This window comes from Cydia fagiglandana, chromosome 15, assembly GCF_963556715.1.
Source record: "Cydia fagiglandana chromosome 15, ilCydFagi1.1, whole genome shotgun sequence".
Classification (NCBI taxonomy): Eukaryota; Metazoa; Arthropoda; class Insecta; order Lepidoptera; family Tortricidae; genus Cydia; species Cydia fagiglandana.
The window spans coordinates 17,621,177-17,646,995 of NC_085946.1; the positions used below are offsets into that span (position 1 = coordinate 17,621,177).

Sequence of the window (25,819 nt, forward strand, 5' to 3'; positions counted from 1 at the left end):
GTAGCACAGTGGCCGCATGTTACGTCACAGTTAGCAATTGACATTTCATTTTGATACTAGAATTTAGGTCAAAACACATTCCTTTGCTTTTCACAAATTTAAATGTTATTTTTACGCAATAATAGTTTATCTTTATTCTGACCGGAATTTGCAATTATTGAACGCCATTACGACAGTTTACGATATGTATGCAGTAGAGATGCACCGGATATCCGGTTACTATCCGGTATCCGGCCTATCCGGTATAGTGACCTACTATCCGGCCGGATACCGGATAGTAACATTGCTTGATTTCGGAGTAAACAAATGGGATTTAAGAAACAGACACATAATTTATTGGTCATAAACGTACTGGTTTATTATTTTAAAACAATTTAATCATTCCACTGACTTGCACCCGCACTTATTTTCGAACCTAGAAATGAGTCCGCGCGAACGTTTACTAGGAAACAGGTCAAACCTGCAGAATACGCACCTGAAAAACCGAAATGTAGGTATAGTTCCGCTCGCCAAATATTCGGCGGCCGGATACCGGATTATCAGCCAAATATCCGGTAATATCCGGTCAGGCCGAATATCCGGTATCCGGTATCCGGCCAAACAACTATCCGTTGCATCTCTATGTAGCCTCCTGAGACCCAGAAGCAATTGTTTTGTTTTTGAAATTGGAACCTTAGTTACACAATGAAAGTTCAAAATAGATTTTGGAATATGTACAAAAAATTGTACGCAGGGACTGAGAGGGTAGATAAATACATTTAACTAATTAATTTAAGCGAGAGACACGTGCAAACGTGGCAATAACAGAATGGTGAAGTGTAAATCCCACCTCTGGGCGTAAAGCTATCTTTTCCACGTGTACTCCACTTTTGCAGCGATTCTCATGAGTCTTCATTACATTCATCAATCAATCAATCATTCACTCCACTCTCGGGAAAGAACAAAGGTGGTTTTACAGTCATCTTTCTAAGACTCTTGAAACCCCTAGGGTTCTAATAGTCCGTGGCGCTCATGACAAAAAAGTGTGATACACGGCAAATGATGATGATGGAATTTCCTTTTGCAGAGTTGCTCCTTTTGACTCACAGATTGATTTAGGAAGGGGAGCCAATCAGATATTTGATGTAAAATTTTGAATTAAGGGGGGGGGGGGGGTGCCCCCCCGTATTTTGTAAAAAATAAAGTTTTGCTATGTGGTCAAGTTTGGTATCATTTTCGTATAACTCAAGGATGCTGAATTTGTTTCTGATATTTAATTTATACGGTTTCGTATAAATAATTTGAAAAATATGAAAAATAAAAATTTACAATTTTATTTTTTTCCGAATAAAAGGCTATATTTTCTTTACTTTGATATGTACACAAAAAATATAAATTTCTAGAAAAAGCCCTACTTTCTCGTTATAAAAAGTATACATATGGCATATTTATTTTACATTAATGTGAACAAAAACAATTAAATGTAGACCTACTTTCGACTACTCATTGAACAAGATACAACGATGCGAGTTACAGCTAAGCAATTTACGGCGCTTGATGATGATGAGATCCGTTTTTATTACGTATTTACATATTCGTAAGTCAATCTGTGAGTCAAAAGGAGAAACTCTGCAAAAGAAATTCCATCATCATCATTTGCCGTATAATTAAGTGAACACCAGGGACTATAAAGCTCTACAACTTTCTAGAGCTGTCCAAAAGGTTGGTCGACTCCACTGGCGACCGGAGAGCTGGCAGCTTTCTCGCGCAACGTATTAGAATCGCAATACAGCGGGGAGATGCTGCCAGCAATTTTTAGACGTATTTAAGTTGAGATCAAGTTCCTAGAGAAATCTTAAGGATTGCTAATTGAATTTTCGGCAACCGTATTGTGTTGTGAAACAGCTACGATTTTTCAAAGACTATTCTGGTTGAACCTACTGCACCTTCACATATCCATAAAAAATCATGATGAGAATTTAAAAGATTGATTTAAATCTAATCATGATGATTCTAAATTTCCGGATTTATGAATTTTAATGTGTCTGTGTCTCACGGAAGTTTTGTTATTAAAATTGACCGACTGCACAGTCCGAGTAAGTAATTAGTCTTCTCCGAGACCACGAGGACAACGCCGTCCTCGAAACGTCGGAGGTAAAATTAAAACTGGATTTTACGCGATCAAGTCCCGTCGTTGTGAATAATAATGTGAATAAAAAACCTCGAATTGGCCTCCATAAGCACTCTTCCCGCCTCCGCCAGCAAGCTTCGGATCTCAAGAGACGGCTCGCGTATCGACGACACTCGCATGCTGAGCTCTATCTTTTTATGAAACTAACTCGGAAAAATTTTAACGACGCATTTCTGAGGCCAAAAGAAGCAAAAAATTTAATATAAGTTTAGGTCAATTTTTTTTGTTTTATTTTTTTTTTTTTTAATGTGTCTGTACATAAAAAATAAATGTAATTGTAACTTAAAATTGATTTTAACATTTTTTTTTCGTAAAACCTACGTTTTACAAAGTGTTACTTGTCACTTTTTGACATCTATAAATAAGGATATTTCTTAGACTATGTCCCATAGCAGCAACATCACCGTCAAAAAGGCCTTTTACACTATGTAACAATAAAAACTTGTTTTTTTTAATTAATATTATCACTGAAACTAGGCGAATTTCAAAAAAGTTTATAGGAAATTTTTGTCTCTAAATATGATCAGGAATACGCTGTTAAAATTATTCGGTTTCCTCATGTTACACCGTGTATTTTTAATAAATAATATTTTTGGTAAAATAAATATTAGTAATTTTATAGCACAAAACCAATTAGGAACGATAATTGCCTACTTCCAAAACCTCATTATTTAAATGTACAGCGAATAAAAAAATATAAATTAATTTTCGGTTACTGATGAATAGTGATGAAGTTAAAATGACGTCACAATGTTTGTGACTCCCCCCTCCCCCATGTCACAACGTGTCACATTTTCTTGACCCCCTCCCACCCCCTAGTGACGTAATTATTAGGGTGGAGCGAAATTATTATTTTTGGATTTTGGATTTCTAATAGTGATAAAAAGTTGCCTTTAGGCTTTAAGATAAGAAGTTATTATGACGACTTTACTATCAAAAGGGAGTAAGTGCCTCCGCAAGGTCAATGAACTTTTGTATGAAATTTTTTTGTCCTGTATATAGCACCAACTTTGTTTAAGGATTATTTGGACTTAAAATGACAAATTTTGGTTTTTTACTTATTAATTATTCTTTTTTATTTAAAGTTATTATTTTAGGTGAATAAAAAGTTCAATCAGACATTCACCTCTATAGTAATTATTGAGTATACCAGTAGTCAAATATGGGCGATTCAGTGCCGGATTTAGACATTTGCCGCCCGTAGGCTATGCCGATTTTGCCGCCCCTATCCGCCTCGCTTATAGGTTTTTTAAAGTACTTTCCTATCAGAGGCGTTCAATTTTATAGTTAAACACACCATAGCCATATTAAAATGCATATAAGGTGACGTCACAAATGTCACATTCTAGATACAGATTTATATGGGCCAATTTGGCCATTGAGAATCAAGGTGAGGCATTGGCAGTCAGGCTGGATATAGCTGAGTTCGGTCGGGTTGGCATTGAGTCTGCTCGAAAGACTATGCCATACAAATGGATCGCTAGCTTTTTATCCGGTAAACGCATATGAGCCGTAAAGTAGACGTAAGCTGCTTCGATAGCGTGGAGTGTGGACATTACCGCTGGCGTTCTAGTAGGTTCTGTGCTATCATTCAATGATATGGTCAGACGGGTCACAATAAAATGTAGTTAATTAAACGAAAACGCGAGCGTTGCGAGCGCGAAATTTTTTCGAGAAAATAGTACGTAGGTACATTTTTAGGGTTCCGTACTTCAAAAGGAAAAATACGGAATCCATAATACCACGAAGATACAAGAATTGACGACCATCCCAAATTTACAATGTAGTCACATGGGTCACAAATAATGTAGGTACTTAAATGAAAACGCGAGCGTAGCGAGCGCGAAATTTTTTCGAGATAATGGTAGGTACATTTTTAGGGTTCCGTACTTCAAAAAGGTCTTGACTTGACAGAGGGCGGCAAAATCGACAAATTATGCTTGTTATTTAAATTTTACAAATAAATTCCGGTCTACCCTATCTGAACAGCACATAAAATATTTATTTGACCCAAATTTGCCGCCCCCTAAAATCTGCCGCCCTAGGCTTCAGCCTACTCAGCCTAGTGGTAAATCCGGCACTGTCCACTGCAATGACGTATATTTGAAATATAGTAAAATTGACCAAGTAGTGGTAAAAAAGTGTGTTTTATGTCTTCATTATATCAGCGATGAAAGTGAATCCATGCTATTGCAAAATATAAATACCAATTTGACGAAATTTCCTGCGAATTCCAGTTTTCTATCTGATAATTAAGTGGAGGAGGGATATATATCGCTTATGGCCTTAAATATTGATTATAATATTATAAATAGGTACACAATTATATTGTTTCTGAATTATTTATCAAAGTTGATTATTTTTGTTTTAGAAGACACTTAGTTTGTCGTTGTATATAACTTAAATTGTAATTAATCACGTTTAATATCTTGTCGTCCTGAAGTGGGTTATACGGTGAGAAGAGTGTAGTCTTCAAATATATTGCAAAACTTTTTATGGACTCAAAATAAAGGAAAAAACTCTTTTAATACCTACATGTATTCCAGTACATATTTATCTAAAGTAAGAACCTTTTAAAAAAAAGGAAAACAATATTTAACACATACATATGAGAGTAAAAGTTGCTTGCACTCACGTAGTGTTGGTGGTTTCTTCTTAGGTATTTGAAACCATTTATTATGGTTTATTTAACTGGGAAATGGATAATATCGAAGAAGGAAAACATATTTTTATGATATACAATAATCAATACATACATATCATGTTTTATTTTTTTATTTCGGTTATTTTCACTTTAGCGATGTTGATGCTGCCCGTAATGGATTTTCAAGGCCCATTTCATCAAGCAATATTTTTTTTTATAATTGGTATTTATATTTTTAATAAATATTTGTTTACTTAGGTGCTTACAATAACTGTATAATTAAATATTTAGGCAGGAAATAAAGCTTTATATCATTTTTGATGGTTACACACGTGTCACGTTTTTCCACTTCTTTAAATATTTTGAAGGTGATGCGGAGGCACAAGATGACGTCATAAAAAAATATAAAAAATCACACAATATACTCTCACCATAAGACAATTTTTTTTTAGTGATTTTCCGCACTATTAGAATTTAATCTACGAAAAAAAATTTTTTTCCATACAAGCGCGCTCCACCCTAGTAATTATCCCTAACTATGCCAATTGTACACCAAATACGTAGAAGCGTAGATACAGATGGCGCGATTTACGCGCGAATAGACGCGTGTTTTCTAACGCCCGCGTTGTTGCGGCAGGTGGCGCTTTCATCGCGTGACTGGCGTATATATAACGGTTTTAGTTTTGTTTAAAATAAGTTTTTTTTTTCAAATATTTCACGTTTGATATAACCTTTCAGCTCAATGGTACCATAATACTTATTCCATTGTCGCCTAACTTAAATACTTATATGTGAAGTTTCAGCTCAATCGAATAATAGAAATTGGGTCTTTAAATTAAATTTGCAAGTTTTGATCCGAACATACATATACCGGGTGTGGCCTGTAATATGAGCAAAAAATTAAACTGTAGGCTGTACTCCTCATACGGACCAACATTTGTTCAGCGACTTTTAAAAATAACTTGTTGTTTGATTTTTAATACACTTTAAAGTTTATTCTAAGACGCAATGGATTGCGAATTTTGTTTTGTTTAAGGCGTGACAAGCAACGTCAATCACAATATTCACAATGATATGGCGTGGCGATGGCGTCCATTGAAGATAATATTTATTTTGTATGAAAAATAGGGAATCTAAATAATTCATACTTTTTAAAAGTTGTAGAACAAAAGTGTCACCGTTTGAGAAGTACAATCTATGTTTTAATTATTTGCTCATGTTACATGTTACACACCCGGTAAACATTGCAAGTTAAATAAAGTTTGTAAAATGGACAATGCTGGGTTATCATAATACGTACAACTGTGATTCGTTTTTAGATAGTGTTAGACCAAAAAAAGTCTGCAGTGATTTTGATAGCCCACGCAGTGCAAGTGTTACTTTAAACGTCAAACTTCTATGAAACAATGAGGTATAAATTACACTGGCACTGCGTGGGCTATCAAGATCGCTGCAGACTTTTCTTGGTCTAACTCTACTAACTTGTTTGAAAAGATAACCCTCGACAATATTGCTTATGTACGTCTGTATATCTAGAATCTCCCTAAAAACCGCAGTGCGGAGACTCCATTATAAATTCAGCTCGCCGTGAACAGGAAAAAAGTAAATAACGACCCTAACGTGATTCGCTACCTGCAAGTTTCGCGAGTGACACTTTAAACCCGTGTAGGAGAAGTCTGGGTATAGTGAACACCTTAAGCTTTGACCTGACATTGAAATTAAATAAGTATCAATAATAAGTCTTTATTTAAGGAACTTTTAATTTAAAACAACACTAGCCTCCAATGTTTAATAATTGCTGCAATTTTGAACAAAACGTAAACAAAGATATTTTATTCGCTTTGCCCAGGATGCCGGGCAAAGTGAAACAGGCCTCCGGGCAAAGCAAATATCACTCATAAAAACTTAGTAAAATTAATAACAAAGTGAAAATTAATCAACATAAGATCATTTCAATAATATTAATTAGAAAAAGCTGTCACAAGTAACTTTTGATATATTTTCACTAATTTCATAAGCATAAGTCTTCACGGCATCTCTGAAGACATTTTAACACAGCGAATTCACGGTTTGATAGCCATTTCCATGACGTCTGTTAGCTAGGAGCCATGATCGATCTTTTTTTTGATATTTATAAACCATCTGTGACAAAATATTATCATAAAAAAATTTACCCAATAAATTCAAAGTGAACACGCTATCCGCTTTGCCCGATCCACTTTGCCCCTTCAGTCAGTTAAAAAAATTACCGTGGGGTTGTTTTAAAAGAAATGCGTTGTAAAAGGAAGATACTTTAATAAGCAATAGAAGCATCTTGAATTAAAATTCGAGATAATTACTATGACAAAATAACATACAATTTACTTACCTTTCAAAATCGAATATTTTGTACTAAAAACACATTTTGACTCGTCACCAACGACGCTCGCAGTTACCGCTCTCTGTGACGCTTGCCGCTCATAGAGCAAAGGATCCTGAACATCATATAGGCGCGTGCTGCGACAAAGTCGAATAGTTTAGGATTGGGAGCCCGAATTCGCTTTGCCTGGGGTGTTCGCTTTACCCGACCTTCCCCTACCCACAGATAAAGCTACATTAAAAATACCTTGCAAACATGCAGTTTCTGTTGTATTTTGCTTCGGCTCTGTTTTTATGTTCAACCTATGTTGTTTTACGTGTCAATGGGTACACTAAAAATAAACACATATAAGCCTATTTTAATGTTGTGGTGTACGTGTGTTTCGAATAAAAGCATAATTCATTCATTCTAAACAAAAAGGGTTCCCCCAAATATGTCAACGCGGAATCGGCAAAATCCGATGGAAAAAAGCTTTATGTCTGCGCAATAAGAGCGAAAAAGTCGTCGTTCGGCTCGGCTCGCATCGGCCGGCGCCGGCCGACGCGTCGTCGGCTTCTTCGCTCTTATTGCGTGGACATAAAGCTTTTTCCTATCGGCTTTTGCCGAATGCGCGTCGATATATCTGGGGAGACCCTAAGACGCAGCCTTTAGACTTTGCATGTATCATACCCATATTATAATTTAAACGAAATCCCGCACGTGAAAATAAACAAACAAACGTGTAACCGAATGAAATGTAGTAGTCAAAAATAATCAAATTACAGTTGACTACTGTGGTCGAACGTCTACATCATGCGAAAGATTTTTAATACGTTTGATTATTTAACATATTTAGGTTAAATGGATTTAACTGTACCTGGCACCTAGTTAATTTAATAGTTTTTAATTTTATTTTATTAAGCTGACTACCTAACTAGCCGATAGTTGTTAAACAGCTATAAAACCTAAATATAATTATGCTTCGCTAAGCCACATTCACAAGCCTCCACCAAATACTTCAAAATAGCGCGCTTGCATAAAATGAGGGCATGAATATTGCATTATGCAAACAAATGCCGTAAAAAATACAAAATATTTTGTATGGTCAGGTATATTCTGGACTTTCAGGGGCTTTTCCTAAATATTTTTATCCGACTTCAAATATTGGTACCATAAAATCACCCAACTTTATGGCTCCTCTACACGATGGGCCAGCGCCGGCGACTCCAAGGGACGCATTTATGCGTTAGAGGGAGCAAGTGATATTGCTATCTCATTCTACCGCATGGCTGCGTCCCTTGGAGTGGCCGGCGTTGGCCCATCGTGTAGAGAAGCCAATAGATTCGGACCACGCCAAGTTTTCATGCCAAGTGCTACGTCAAGTACAATCAAGTGTAAAAATACAGCATACAACTTACTCAAAAATATGTCCCATAGTTCTTAATTCGCTGATATAAGAGATACGGGACATATGTTTGAGTATGATGAGTGTACCCATATTTTACACGTGACTGTACCTTATAGGGATATCCCTATGCATACATAAGTATGACCACTTTGGCCGCCACTAACTATTTGTTGCTGACTGTACAGTCGACGTCAAAAATATGTTTACACTTTTGCACCTTACTCCTTTGTAACAAGGCAAAAAGTGTAAACATATTTTTGACGTCGACTGACTGATACTATTGTAGTGCGTTGCCAGTAAGAAACAAAATAAATTGAATAAAATATTACAAAGAACTACAAATAGTGAGATTAACTTACTAACGAGCTAGGCTGAAGATAATATTTCCTGTAAAAGTATTAATTACCATAAAGTTTGACACTTTACACTGATAGCATCTAAGAAGACATCCTAACTTAAAAAAAACTCGTTATCTAGTTCGCAAGATATCTTATGACAATGACTATATTTATTTTATTTATCGTATGGCATTATACACTGTGTTTTTAAATATTAACATGCATATCATAGCTTAAATTTAGCATTCCGTAAGTAGTCGATAGCGTCGCTCGTGAGGTCTTTGAAATCCATGGGTGACCCGTCATACTTGGTTATGGGGCATTCGAAAACCATGTGGTGCACGGTTTGTTTAGGGTCTCCACAGTCGCATTTCTCAGCGTCAGTCCAGCCCCATTTTTTACGCAGGTAAGCGCAGTGACCTATTCCGGTTCTTATACGGTTTAAGGAACACCAGATACGACGGGCCTCTTTGAAACCACGCGGGAATTTACGGGGATCGAGGTGAAATAGATCTGTGGTTTCGTCTTTTGCTGCCCACTCTTCTATCCAGTCTACAATGACTATAAATACATTACCTAGGCAAATAATTACTTTGAGAAACCTAATATCAAACAAGGCTAGTTTTACTACAGTATATCAAGTAAAGGATGACTCACGTTAAACCGGGCCGTGTCCGAGCCGGAGCTTCCGACGCATCGTTCTCTATGGAAAGCATCACGTGATCGCCATCATGTCATAGAAAGTAATAAAGCTCCGGTCCGGACACGGCCCGGTTTAACGTCAGTCACACGTTAAGAAAACCCTAAAAATAATGAAATGCTGTAAACCACAATGCTGGGATATTTCCCATTTAAGAACACTTTATTTCATGACGTCGGTCCTTAATGAGGGTATTTACTTAACAAAGCCCGTTACATTTTTACGAGTTCAGTATTTTGGCACGTGAATTCAATTTAGGTTAGTGGATCGTTATTTGTCATGAATTGAGGTTAGAAATTTAAGAAAATGTAAAAGCAATGTCCGTAGTATTACGTTTCTAGTTCATGCCGCTGCAGTAGCTGTCTAGATTTATAAAAATTCTGTGTATACATTTATATGCCTTGGAGTAACAATAGTTCATATCACGCTATTCAAGTTGTAACAAAAAAAATAGCGGTGATCTATTTTTTTTTGTTCTCATTATTTATTTATTTTATTTGAAAATCTATCTAAGGGCATATTCAGTATCGTGTTCTGATTAGGAAAAAGCAGAGTAATTTTGTGTGCCCTGAAAACCAATGCCGTGTCTAATAGTCGCAGCTTATGCTGAGCGACATCCTATTTACTATAAGCGTCTTGAATTTTATTTTCTTCTTCTTGTTCTTCTATTTGCTGTAGTTATGATTAATTACTTTGTTGTGTTTATATGTTTATATACCCTATAAATATTTTCTATTCTATTCTATTTTTTTTTTGCGATACGCCAGCAAAATAGGCATTTTCCTAAGCTGACAATAACAATAGTCGTTTGTTACAGAACTCGCAGCGGCTCGGCCGCGTAAGCCGCGCGGAGGCCAAGGTCACGGGCATGGTGTTCGTAATGATCATCTCGTTCACCGTCGCGTGGACACCCTACTCCGTGTTCGCTTTGATGGAACAGTTCGCTACTAATGGAATTGTAAGTGTCACTATGTAACTATCTATCTAATCTAATCTATTTATCTATCTGCAACGAGCAATTCTTGTTTATTTCTTTTTTTATTTATATGTATATATATATATATATATATATATATATAATTTGGGGATCTCAGAAACGGCTCTAACGATTTCGATGAAATTTGCTATATGGGGGTTTTTGGGGGCGACAAATCGATTTAGCTAGGTCTTATCTCTGGAAAAACGCGCATTTTTGAGTTATTATATGTTTTCCGAGCAAAGCTCGGTCTCCCAGATATTACTATACAATACAAATACCTACTCATAATTTTTTTTTATATTATATCAGTGTCCCTAAACCAACGCCAAGACTTAAAGCACTTATAGAATAGCTGATGAGCTACAAGATTAAGCAAATTTATCTCATAGTTTTTGAGATATCGGCACTTTTATATACCTTTTATAACCAGGATTCTTAGTAAAGTGAAAAAAATGAGATTTTCATTAACGGTAGGTAACTTGTTAATCTTGTAGCCCATTAGCTATTCTATAAGCCCTTTAACTCGTGGCGTAAGTTTTAGAGACACCCTGTATATATTTTTAAAGTTGGAATAGGTATTTCTTACCTGTCTATACTGTGTTACAAATTTAACTGGATTGTACTTCAATCAATCAATCTTTGGGTAATATGGCTCCATCGATACTGTCGATGATTTCGCCAACGTCAAAGTGGATCCCACGTGGGATCGAATTAATATTATTTGTAATAAATAAACTTTAGCCAGTGTACGGTATAAAACTATCAAATTATGGCCTCTAGGGCTCTAGCCAGCCACGGTTAGAGGTAGAAATACCAAATGCTCGTAGAGCACGACGTTGTTCGGTATTAGGGTTATGAGCTCTTGTAAGGTGATAGCTGGACTTTACAAGGACCCTCGTGGGCTACCCGGCGTTGACGCCAGAATGGTGGTTAAACGCGTTTCATGATTAATTTTTCATTATCTGCACACTTCCACATTAATTTACTGCATAATACGCTATCAATATTACACTTTAAACAACATTAATGAGCAAAAAAAAAAGAAATGAATCACGAGGCGATGTTACCAATATGGCGGTCGACGAATAACCCTGGATTGTACTTAAATCGACATGATAGTCTATTGAAAATGTTCTGTTGGCGGTGAGCCAACAATGCCTGTCAACACAATATTGCAGCGCTCTTTGTAACCTATAGCGTCTATTGGTACACATGTGGTACATGCCAAATGCATATAGCGACAATATTGCTCCATACCGGATACCTTCCTTTCTTCACATAATGCTTTACTCGTACCGTAATCGTAAAAATATGTATAATGCTCAAACTGCATGCGATTAGCGCGCTAGCGTTACTTTTAATTATTTTTATTAGTTGACGATGATCCTTGTGTCATTATGCAGACGTGCGATGGCCAAGTCATTATACAGGATGATTCAGGAGACGTGAGCAGAACTAACACTGCACATTTCGTAAATAATAAGCAACTGTCTCGTATCAGTATAAGTGAGGTTAAAGTTAATTTTCTAGTCGTGTTGAAAAAAAAAGTTATTAATTTATTTACGACATGAATGGTCACCCTACAATTAGAATACTAAACTACCGATATTCTGTGTCAAATTGAATGTCATCACGGTCTAGTTACTTTTGAAAACTCGTATCTCACTCAAGTTTGACAGTTTATTTTCTTTGTAATCATAATGCCGTCATTACGGTTAAAGAGGTTTTATGTTTATTAATTAGGTATTGTAGGGTGACCATGATTGTAGAGAATTAAATTTGCCCTCACCAAAAACTTAAAAAATAGGAAAAAGTGTGGTTGTTTCACCTAAATACGACGGTGATCGATCAGTTACTGAGTGTGCAGGATTTGTCCTGCTCACGTCTTATGAATCACCCTGTATGTATTAAAAATTATTGATACGGTTTAACACCCCCTGGCACTGACTAAACCGACCTATAACCGACTTGGTTTTACATAACATCTCAAAACCTTTTTGTAGTAGAATAATTGCATTGCCAGTCTTGCATCTTTTTACATGTAATGTTTTTGATGGGATAGGATTTTACATCCAAGGAAAAATGGTTTGGTATAGTGAAAATTTTAGGTCATTCAATATAGTAAGTAAGTAGGTATTTATTTGCAAAGAATAAGTAGGTACAATAGTGTCTTAGGTGGTAAGTGACAATTGGTTGCTTATTCTGCTATTTGTACTATACAGGTTGTAGGTACTTGCATGCAAAAATCATAAAACTACTACAAATCTGGCTGTGTATCTTTAGAGAGGAAATCTTTTACCTCAATAGGTATATTGAATGACCTAAAATAACTGGTAGCCAAAAAATACCTGCATTCCCGTTACCAGGGAGGGAGGGAAAATTTGGCTGTTTATATAATTTCAGGTTTAGATTTGATTTCAGAGCCATCTAACGGAATATTTCGGCATTATTTACTAATTCTCTTGATGCGACAACGTTGCCTAACAGGCCACGTAGCCAAGATGCCAATCGCTTACGCTCCGTAGCGATCGAAACGCAACTGTCACTGTCGCTCTAATATGGAAGAGTGATAGAGAGACATAAAGCTTTTCGTTGTCGAAGCGATAGCGATTGTAACCTTGGCTAGGCCGGCTGAATAGTTAGCTCTAAAAAAAATTTGATGGCAGTGTAGTTATAATTTTTGTAGAAAGTTGTGAATGCGCTGCGCGGGGCGTGCGTCGCTAAAAAAACCCGGACGGTTGACAGGAAAACAGTTTCGCGGGCCGGACGGTTGAGTGGATATCCTAATTGTTGTTTACAATAAATGGCCCAAGAAAATTCAAAAAATCAGCGGAAATAGTTTAGTTTTGTAAATTGGTATAGTTGTACCTATATGTGGTGCCCAGATAAACATCCCATATAACCATTCCAGTCGCAGAATCATCAAAGTGGTAACTAAATGTCAGATGTGTCGTAACAGAGTCCACACAATGTGTCTAGAATTGTTTCGAAACAAAGTGTCGTCGCCGTGTCTACACTTTTCCGTAACAAGGTGTCGACACATTTGTGTGCACTTTGCGTGCGGTTTGCGACTAAATCTGACAGCAAATTTGTGACAGCAAATGTCAATATAAAATACCTCTTGAAAACCAAGGTTTGTCAAACTACTATTAGTGTCTCGTGTGCTCGTAATTCTAGTAAGTCATCATGGGCGATGCGAATGATAAAAATCGACCAAAACCATATAAACACCCAACACCCGTCAACCTTTTACAGAAAAGTTTTTAAAGAAATGCAATACGCTACTAGGTCAGGCAACGAATGCTCAATAAAGTTGTAGAGGGAAATGCTCAGAACACAATTTTTGGCTCCTTAACTTGGTTTGGACAAGTTAGGAGGTGAACATATCAAAAGTCCTCGGCCGTAGCCTTTGAGCGGGGGGGAGAGAGGGGGCTTTGAAGGTCCCATTTTCCGGTTTTTCGATTATATCTCGGAAACTATGCATCGTAGCGACATGGCCACTTATAGAAAATGAAAGTTAATTTAATTTGTTACAAGTTTATTTAGTCAATTTTTTCCATATATTGAATAGTTTTTGAGATATCCGCTCTTGAAACTTTATTTAGGGCTCTCAATTTTATCTTGATCTCTACATCAGTGAAGGTGCTAGGCCGTGTTCCACAAAATTTAAAAACAATTTTTTTAGGGTTCCGTACCTCAAAAGGAAAAAATTGAACCCTTATAGGATCACTCGTGCGTCTGTATGTCTGTCCGTCTGTCACAGCCTATTTTCTCGGAAACTACTGGACCAATTAAGTTGAAATTTGGTACATATATGTAAATTAGAGACCCAAAGACGGACATATGACGTAAACAAATTGATTTTATACCCAAAAAATGACCATTGCCCCCCCCCCCCCCTTTATCTCCGAAACTACTAGGTCATAAATTTTGAAAAAAATACACAAAATAGTCCTTTACCTATCACGATTATTAAGATGACAGGAAAACCTATTAGAAATGTGCAGCCAAGCGCGAGGCGGACTTAATGTACGGAACCCTTAATACGGGAGTCCGGTTCGCACTTGGCCGGTATTTTTTAAACTCCTTGACGCTTAACCGCTGAACCGATTTCGTTGAAATTTGGTATAGAAATAGTTTGCGTCCCGGAACAGGACATAGGATAGATCTTATAACCAAAATCATCTTTTGAAGGTGTGAAAAGTGGCGTGAAAATTTGTACGGACAATCAATAACCGCTGAACCGATTTATATGAAATTTGGGATGGTCTACAATTCTACATCTTTGATTTAGTTGAAAATGATAAAAAACATGACTTCAAACCTAAACTTAAACAGTAAGTATTAACTTCAAGAATTCAATTCTGAATTCCGCCCTGCACCACATTTCACACCTTTAAAGGATGATTTTTGACATAACTTATCATGTCCTGTCTCGGGACTCAAAATATATGTGTACCTTTAAATTAAAACTGTTCAGCAGTTTAAGCGTGAAGAGGAGTTTAAAAGAAAGTATTTTAATAAGTTTATATGTTTTTACTTCGGAATGGTGTCAATGTGATACCATAACTAAATTTGGTACTGTGAATTTATACGAAAACGATACCAAACATGGCCTCGTAGCTTTACTGGTGTAGAAGTCAAGATAAAATTGAGAGCCCTAAATTCTTATTACTTGGCCTAACTTGTGTAGAAGGAAAAGGAAAAATAAAAGTCTTCGGCAGGAATATAAGACACAAATATAATTTTTAGAGTTACTATTTCAACCATCAAACATAAACATACCTTGATTATATTATTCTAGTGAGATACGCATATATAAACAAAAACATTTAAAAAATTACAAGGTCGAAATGTCACGGAGCTTGTGTGAGTTATATGTGAAAAATAAAAACTTTTATGACAAGAAAATCTGGACACAATTTAAGAATCATCCAATTGCGTCGAGGAATCATCAGTATTTTTGCTTGTTTCATTACCTCCTTGCTTCTTTTTTTGTCCTTTGTATTCTGTAGCAATTGGTTAGATCTGAAAATAAAGATAACTTGCGTCGTCACGGATGTCGATTTATAGGTTTTAGGGAGTGCAGAATTCGAAAATGATGACCATTTTATAATCCAAGATGGCGGCTACGCATGTTGTCATAAAAGTCGTCATAAATATTGTTTTATAGGTTTTAGGACGTGACAGGTCCAACAATAGGGTATATTACTGCAATGTTCTGCCGCCAGAGTGCAGCACTACCGACTCAGTAAATTCATAGACTAACTTATACATACTGTGCCTTAAACAGTTTTTTGACAAGTTTTCAAAGACAATAAAATATGACATTGATGCATCAAGGCGGTTTGTTAACAAGTGCCTACCGGTAAACGCGAAAATCGAAATTTAGTTATCCGCCTCTTTATCGCTCGAATATGCGAGAGTGATAGAGAGGCAGAAACCGAACCCTCGATTGTCGTGTTTCACGATAGGCGATATGTGAGTGACGTAGTGACGCATGTTTGTTTACTGTATGTGTACTACTAGTGCCACCTACGCAGAGCTTTGCCTAATATTCCCTATTGTCTACATCACTGTAATTGAAGTCACAGGCCTCCATGGGCTACGGTAAACGCTTACCATCAGACGGGCGGTGTGGTTGTTTGCCACCAACATGTTAATTAAAAAAAAAACTCCACCATATCGCCAGTTAATAAGTTATTTTGCGAAGCTAATGACATTTGTCACAAGAAATACGACAATTGTCACGAAATTCCGACACAGAACTCAAGAATTACCGAAAGTTCTTTGAAATCTTGTGACAATTTCCATCATTATCATCATAAACATCGCAAAAGAAATACATGTTTTTGCCGATATAATAAAGTTTTTAAAAATAATACAATGATGGTGACAAACAGGAATACGGCCCGCCCGATGGTAAGCGATAACCGTAGCCCATGGATGCCTGTGACGTCAGCAACAATGAGACTTGTCGAAATGTCGCACCTGTCACGCCAGGGAGTACATCTGAAAATTGTGTGTTCCCATTTGTCCCCATACCGATAAGGTGGGAAAAAATGGGAAATATTTACATGCAAATCCTATTCCATCTGTTCCCTACGGAGATAAATGGGAATACATCCGAAAATTGTGTGTTCCCATTTGTCCCCACCCCGATAAGGTGGGAAAAAATGGGAAATATTTACATGCAAATACTATTCCATCTGTTCCCTGCGGGGATAAATGGGATTACATCTGAAAATTGTGTGTTCCCATTTGTCCCCACCCCGAAAAGGTGGGAAAATTGGGAAATATTTACATGCAAATCTTATTCCATCTGTTCCCTGCGAGGATAAATGATAAATGGGATTACATCCGAAAATTGTGTGTTCCCATTTGTCCCCACCCCGATAAGGGGGGGAAAAATGGGAAATATTTACATGCAAATACTATTCCATCTGTTCCCTGCGGGGATAAATGGGATTACATCTGAAAATTGTGTGTTCCCATTTGTCCCCACCCCGATAAGGTGGGAAAAAATGGGAAATATTTACATGCAAATACTATTCCATCTGTTCCCTGCGGGGATAAATGGGATTACATCTGAAAATTGTGTGTTCCCATTTGTCCCCACCCCGATAAGGTGGGAAAAAATGGGAAATATTTACATGCAAATACTATTCCATCTGTTCCCTGCGGGGATAAATGGGATTACATCTGAAAATTGTGTGTTCCCATTTGTCCCCACCCCGAAAAGGTGGGAAAATTGGGAAATATTTACATGCAAATCCTATTCCATCTGTTCCCTACGGGGATAAATGGGAATACATCCGAAAATTGTGTGTTCCCATTTGTCCCCACCCCGATAAGGTGGAAAAAATGGGAAATATTTACATGCAAATCCTATTCCATCTATTCCCTACGGAGATAAATGGGAATACATCCGAAAATTGTGTGTTCCCATTTGTCCCCACCCTGATAAGGTGGAAAAAATGGGAAATATTTACATGCAAATCCTATTCCATCTGTTCCCTGCGAGGATAAATGGGATTACGTCCGAAAATTGTGTGTTCCCATTTGTCCCCACCCCGATAAGGTGGGAAAAAATGGGAAATATTTACATGCAAATACTATTCCATTTGTTCCCTGTGTGGATAAATGGGATTACATCTGAAAATTGTATCTTCCCATTTGTCCCCACCCCGAAAAGGTGGGAAAATTGGGAAATATTTACATGCAAATCCTATTCCATCTGTTCCCTACGGGGATAAATGGGAATACATCTGAAAATTGTGTGTTCCCATTTGTCCCCACCCCGATAAGGTGGAATAAATGGGAAATATTTACATGCAAATCTTATTCCATCTGTTTCCTGCGAGGATAAATGATAAATGGGATTACATCCGAAAATTGTGTGTTCCCATTTGTCCCCAGCCCGATAAGGGGGGGAAAAATGGGAAATATTTACTTTCAAATCCTATTCCATCTGTTCCCTGCGGGAATAAATGGGAATACATCCAAAAATTGTGTGTTCCCATTTGTCCCCGCCCCGAAAAGGTGGGAAATATTTACATGCAAGTCCTATTCCATTTACGTACAAAAATGTCCCCCTGTCAACTTTCAATCGAGATTTAATCGATAATTTATTCGATTAATATTCAGATTAATGCAATTTCAATCTATGTTAGGTCGACTAAATTAATCGCGATTAAAATATGAGGATTAACTTTTTTTTATTCCACGGCATGGCTCTTACACTTTGAGAATATCTGAAAACGAATGAACACAAGGAGCCATTTTGCAAATCCAGTAACTTTGTTATTACTTTTGACAGCGCGTGTCATGTGTCAACACAGAGTCGACACAAAGTCGAAACATTTGCGACTACTTTGTGACTGCAATATTTCTCAGTCTTAAACCATATTTATACATCATAATTAACAAGTTTCGTAGTATGTAAAGCGTTATTTCTGTTATTTAAGTATAGTATACGCATCGAAGTACTAAAAATGCATCAAATAATATAGTTATGAACACAGGCACTGAGAAGTAAACAATTTCATTTCCGGCTAAACTAAAACAATGTGGTGGCGCGTTGATTATATTACACTTAGTTTATCAAATCACTCGAGCAGTTTAATTCCCCATAATAATTTAAGTCCTATTGTAATATAAATGCAAACAATTGACGCGATTCTACGGCGGCCGCTAAACCTCCTAATTTTATTTAGGCGTCGCTAAACCACTTTGCTATTCTATGAGCAGCTGTCATAATCAAATGACAACACCAATTTGAATTTGACGTTTCTTAATTTAGGCGGTCTATTCAATTTAGGTTTAGCTGCTTAAATGCTATTCAGTACATGTCTTTTTTAAACAAAAACATAGAAACGTCAAGCTAAACTGACTAATTTTAGCGGCGAATAAAATAGTCCCGTTTAAAATACGATAACACAAAAAAGTCAAGTTTTGCAGAATTTCTTTTTCGAAATGGATGAAGAATACGTCATAGCTGCTGTGGTGGCCGAAGAGAGGGAGTATGGCGAGGGTGAAAAAATTTATTTGAAGAGGTTGCGAGACGGGTCTAACCCATTTGACCGGTCCGAGCGGAAGTTCCGTAAATTGTTTAGGCTGTCGCGGGCCATGGGCCGTCACGTAGTGGACACTCTGTGTGAAGGCGATGCGCTACGAGCGGGGACGGTGCCACCACATTTAAAGGTCCTAAGTGCACTGAACTTTTTTGCCCATGGCAGCTACCAGACTGCTGTGGGAGAAATTAATATACTAGCTCAAAGTCAGCCAACAATAAGCCGCAGTCTGGCAGATGTGTGTCCTGTTATTATAGAAAGGTTGACCCCACAGTGGATCAAATTCCCAGTGACCAGACTGGAGAAAGACAGGGCAATGCGGGAGTTCCAGGACAATTTTGGAATGCCATATACATTGGGTGCGGTAGATGGGAGTCACATCCCTATACACAAACCCCCAAATAACCACCCTATAGCCCCGGGTAATATTTTCTACAACAGAAAAGGTTTACAAACTTCTTCGTACTTGACAGCAGATTTTTTTAAATGTTGCCTATTAAAATTTGATTAATTATTTTTAATTACATAATTAAAAAGTAACGTTTTAGTGGTCTAAGGTGTGTACGCTAGTGTTAAATATATGTAATGGAATAAAATTCATTAAATTATCATATTTCACCCAAAAGAAAATACGATTTTACAGTTTTTATACAGATATCATTCATTCATTCGTTCACTTATTTTTTTAAAGTGGCAACACACTCAATTCAACTTAGAAATTTTAGAATCCGTCTAAAATCTGGCTAAATTTAGTCAGCTTGACGTTCTGGAATAGCACTTGTTAAATCCGCTGTCTAAAATATGATTAAAACTTAGACATTTTAATTTTAGGCTATTTAGGCGATGTGCACGTAGAATCGCGTCCATATAATTACGTCTTGTAATCCGTTTTAGAGATGGCGTATTAATGTCACTTATTATTATTTAAGCATTTTTCAATCTGACAGTTTCCATTTGACAGGAACGAAATGAACGAATGAACGAATGATTTTGGCATAAAGTAGTCGCAAACCCGAAACAATGTGTGCACACGGCGACCACACTTTATGTCACTTTGTGTCATGTGTCGACCCTTCCCCATTTCTGGTAACTGTGTCGACACGGCGACGACTCTGCGACTGGAATTGTGACCGAAACAGACGGTGTCGACACAAGATGTGTCAACACCGCGTCGTAACGGCGACTAGAAATGGTTGTATGGGATACTCGTACTATACTATCCGTCGAGCAAACTGACGACCGAGGTCATATCACTATCTCTCTCACTCTTGGCATCACCACGTAAGTATGAATGAGAAGTTTTACGACACCGGTCGTCAGTTTGGTTGAGGGCATAAGGGGCCCACTGATTAACAGTCCGCCGGACGGTATCGGCTTGTCAGTTATAACAAAATTTTGACAGTTCCGAACAACTGACAGGCCGATACCGTCCGGCGGACTGCTATTCAGTGGCCCTTTATAGGAGGATACAGGCACCTTTTTAGGGTTCCGTACCCAAAAGGTAAAACGGGACCCTATTACTAAGACTTCGCTGTCCGTCCGTCCGTCCGTCTGTCACCAGGCTGTATCTCACGAACCGTGATAGCTAGACAGTTGAAATTTTTACAGATGATGTATTTCTGTTGCCGCTATAACAACAAATACTAAAAACAGGATTAAATAAAGATTTAAATGGGGCTCCCATACAACAAACGTGATTTTTGACCAAAGTTAAGCAACGTCGGGCGGGGTCAGTACTTGGATGGGTGACCGTTTTTTTTGCATTTTTTTTTCCGTTTTTTTTTTTCATTATGGTACGGAACCCTTCGTGCGCGAGTCCGACTCGCACTTGTTTCGAATTTTTCCTCATATCTCGAATACCTGTACATGAGCATTATAATTACTCCAACTTAATTTGACGTGGCTAAAATAATTTAACTCTCCAAAATACTGGCTTTATAGACCACACTGAAACGCTCAGAACGTTCTCTAGTTTCCTAATAGAAGCTTCTGGGGTGCATTATTCAGCCAAAGCCTCTACAAAGGCTGGCATCGTCCGGTAGTTAACTGCCAAAAGCGGCCAAATGCGCAACAGAAGTCAATATAATTACTCGAACAAAGACCTTTTAGACCCCGCACAAGGGCTTAAGCCCTTGCTACACGGTCGCCGACAAGCCTTCTAACCGTCTGACCTTGGTCTGTCCTTGGACAGTTTTGGTCAAATTTTGTTGGTAACAACCGTCTACACGGTCCGGGACAGACCAAGGCCACGCGGTTTGGGGGCTTGTCGGCGACCGTGTAGCAGGCCTTTTACTCAGACACGCTCCGTTGCTTCAATATTGTTGTAAATTCACCACAAACTTGACCCCTATTCGACAAGCGACGTTTGACGTATCGTGTTGATCTCCCGTTGATGTGGGCAAAATCATAAGTTCTCAGTGGCGGATTTCCTATAAGGCACAGTAGGCCCGGGCCTAGGGCGGGCGGCGAGATATTAGGGGCGGCAAATTATGACAAAAAATTCGCTGATGATAAGAAAAAATAACTCAAAATTAGGCCAGGCAACGAATTCTCAAAACAAGGTACCTATAGAGGGAAATGCTTGAAACACAATTTTTGACTTTCTACCTAACTTTATTTGGACTATCTTGTGCGCGAATCGCGGCGCGAAGCCGCGAACGCGAGTGTGGCGTCGATTTCGCATATTGTTGACGCCTTCGCGCCTTGTTCCCCGTTTATAGGGTTCCGTATCTCAAAAGGAAAAAACGGAACCCTTATACTCGTGCGTCTGACTGTCCGTATGTCACAGCCTATTTTCTCCGAAACTGCTGGACCAATTAAGTTGTTTGGCACACATATGTAAGTTTGTGACCCAAAGATGGACATATAACGTAAATAAATGAATTTTCAATATGGAGGCCATTTTTGGGGGGTAAATGAGAAAATTTAAAAATAAAGTTTTTCAAATTATATCGTGTGACATATCAAATCAAAGAGCTAATTTTATTGTAAGAATCTCAATTTTTTTTTTTAATAATTTTAGGATAAATAGTTTAGCAGTTATTCAAGAAAATAAATGGCAAAACAAAATGGTTTTCTTATGTTTCTTTTTGAATGTTTTTGTAGGTACATAAAAAGTCAATGTTATTGATAAGACTGTCACTTAAAATGAATAGGTATTTGCTTATTTTTTTCGTAAAACCTATGTTCCTATGATCATGTCACAAGGACGTATAGTTTCTGAGATATAATAAGCGAAAAACCGAAAAAAGTGACCTTCAAACCAAACCCCCCTACTTTTGATATGTTCACCTCCTAACGAGTCCAAAAAAGTTACTAAGTAAAAAATGTGTCCCAAGCATTACCCTCTATAATATATCTTTTCGTTGCCTGATCTAAATGTAGTCAATATGATGGGTCCTGATGCTGAGAAAGGGGCGGCTACAAGGCTTGGGGCCTAGGGCGGCAAAGACTGCAAATCCGCCACTGTAAGTTCTCGAATACGTACAATGTCAAAATTTGACATTAACAATCCACAGTTAGGGTGACAAGCAAACCAAACCGAACCACCCTTAGTTTAGAGTTGAGTTTTGATTGTACCTAATGATATTATCCACCGTTGATGGAATCAACACTCAGTATGCAATAAAATCAACTGTTGATTTGACGTGGATGCGAAATCTGACAGTTGTACATGTCGAATTTGACCCCTTGTTTATCGGGTGTGGCAACAATTAATTAAAACAAGCAAATAATTAAAACTTTTGTTCGATAACTCTTAGAAATTTTGTTATATTAATAAGTCTTTAGAGTTTTTCATACAAATTGAATATTATCTTCAATGTAAGCCATTAACATTGTAATTGACACTTCTTGATACGGCTTTGACACAACTTTAAAGTGTACTAAAAATCAAAACACAATTTATTTTTCATTCATCCATCCATAAGCTACGGTGACTGCTTACCATTAAGGTGGGCCATATACTTATTTGCCACCGACTTAATATTGAAAAAAAACTTTATCCAATTTTGTATTCCCATCATAAGGTAAACGTACTGGTGCTCGACGCGGTCCCAGTAAATGTCATCTTAAAACTTAAGTCAGCGTCAATAGTGGTGACAGCAAGGTGTCATCTATTGGGCGTTAGCATGTCGAACACTAGTACGTTTACCTTACATCATACACCAAGAATTATTTTATTTAGGTACTTAATGCCTTCCTTGCGGCATTGTAAATAAGACAGAGTTTCCGACAGTTTTAGTCCAAACTTTCCCTAGAAAGTTACAAAATATACGAACTTAACGGCGAGTATCAAAATACTGAAATGCGGATTTATGAGTGTACGTAATATTTCCTAGACTTTAAGACAGTATTTGAAATTTATTTATCGTATGGCACATTTTAAATGAAATTGCAGTTTGGGATAAATCCAGCACTATCATTCTTAAGTCCTCCTGGCACATTTAGAATACGATCATAAACAATGTCAAAAAGAATTAATAATAATAGAAACATAATAGAAATGAAAAATAGTAGTACCATAGTACTACAGATTACTGAGATTACATCAATAAAAAAGTCAAATTATTAAACAATGTCAAGTAAAAAAAATTTAAAATTTAAAATTGAAATTGAAATTTTATTCAAAGATTAGTTCATTAATACGTACAGGTTATAAAAAGTACAATTTTTCCATTTTGTTTACTCGTATTTTACTCTTCAAAGATCCTTGCAACCGCTGCCCTCATTACGAGCAGGTAGATGTGTACCCAAGTATTGTACCCTTACCACGGTAAGGGGCTTACATTTCCGACGATTTCAGGTTACACAGTTGTAGGGAAGGGCGTTTATAATTGCACCCTTATGGCAGTAGGTAGGGCCTTTTCACAACCGACAGAAAGCCTGCCTGAAATTTGCTGTGCCCTAACAGGGTATCATGTACTGACTATATTTTATTTAACATCTGTATGTAATGAACATGATTGCAATAAATAAATGAAATGAAATGAAAAGCCTTTTGCTTGAAAATGGCTAAGAAGACGCGTTGATTATTTTTATATTTCCCAAAATCATTGTTACAAAGAATATCATGAAAGTTTGTATTGAAATTGAGTGGACAATGTCAAATCACAGAGAGATGAGCAAGCAAATATTTTTCGAAATACTAGTCTTAATATTTGTGAAAGATTCATTGTCTTAGAGTAAATCGGGTGTCATTCTGAATCCCTAACAACGTTTGTCCTAAAGTCACTTGCTCTAACTGGTTTGTCCTAATGGGCACATGCCCTAACGATCAATTGTCATAACGATTATTTTCCATAATGTAATGGTTAGCCTAAGAATCATTTGACCTAAGCATTTATACCATAACTATCAAGATCCCTAAAGTATTTTACCATATTTTCGAAATCCCTAACAATGTTTGGCACAAAATAACATGCTCTAACTGTTTTGACCTAATGGCTATTGCCCTAATGATCTATTATCATAACAGTTACTTTTCCTATTGATCAATTATCATAACAATTACTTTCCATAATGAATGGTAACGAACTGCTGTCACAAAAGTGGGTTAGGTTAGGTTAGAACTGTGACCCTCAAAAAAACGAACTGCTGCCACAAAAGTGTGTTAGGTTAGGTTAGAACTGTGACCCTCGAAAAAACGAACTGCTGCCACAAAAGTGGGTTAGGTTAGGTTAGAACTGTGACCCTCAAAAAAACGAACTGCTGCCACAAAAGTGGGTTAGGTTAGGTTAGAACTGTGACCCTCGAAAAAACGAACTGCTGCCACAAAAGTGGGTTAGGTTAGGTTAGAACTGTGACCCTCAAAAAAACGAACTGCTGCCACAAAAGTGGGTTAGGTTAGGTTAGAACTGTGACCCTCGAAAAAACGAACTGCTGCCACAAAAGTGGGTTAGGTTAGGTTAGAACTGTGACCCTCAAAAAAACGAAGTGCTGCCACAAAAGTGGGTTAGGTTAGAACTGTGACCCTCGAAAAAACGAACTGCTGTCACAAAAGTGGGTTAGGTTAGGTTAGAACTGCGATCCTCGCAAAAATGAAATGCTGTCATTGGTTAGGTTAGGAGGGAAATTTAAATTAGGATATACGAGTATTAGGTCAAGAAACGATAGGCTAAGTAAAATTAGGTAACATGATGGTTAGGATATATAATTTTTAGGCCTAACAATAATTAGGCAAAAAAAGAATTATGCTACATAACATTAGGATAAATACCCAATATGGAAAGTGCCATTAGGGAAAAACATATTAGGACAAAAAAAAATCGGCCAGTCGATAAAAGGGAAACCAAAATTAGGGTATACGAGTGTTAGGACAACTGATCATTATGACAAACAATATTAGGGAATGCAAAGATAGGAGAAAAAACTTTAGGGATTCAGATATAGATCCGAGTAAATCTTATCTGTTAGCGGAAGTGCTTAAGCTCCTTAAACTACAAACAAGAGTTCTTCGAAGTTTCCGAAACATTGTTGTGGCTGTTAAAAGTGGCATTCGGTTAAAGGCTATTTTCCTTCCAGATTTCGCCGGGAGTGGGCGTCATACCGGCACTCGTCGCTAAAAGTTCCATTTGCTACGACCCTCTAATCTACGTCGGAATGAATACTCAGGTAACAATTACCTCACTCGACCCCCGCTAAAATATATTTTCCGTTTGTTTCACAAAC

The 25,819-nt window shown here is 37.3% G+C and overlaps 1 protein-coding gene across 1 annotated transcript in view; it reads left to right on the plus strand.

Annotated features, from left to right (window-relative positions):
• Nucleotides 1-25,819, plus strand: part of LOC134671515 (parapinopsin-like) — a 78,245-nt gene that overhangs the window by 49,940 nt on the left and 2,486 nt on the right. Inside the window, exons 5-6 of the mRNA XM_063529380.1 lie at nt 10,416-10,556; nt 25,673-25,762. Of these exons, the coding sequence (XP_063385450.1) occupies nt 10,416-10,556; nt 25,673-25,762 (231 nt within the window). The remainder of the gene's footprint in view (nt 1-10,415; nt 10,557-25,672; nt 25,763-25,819) is intronic.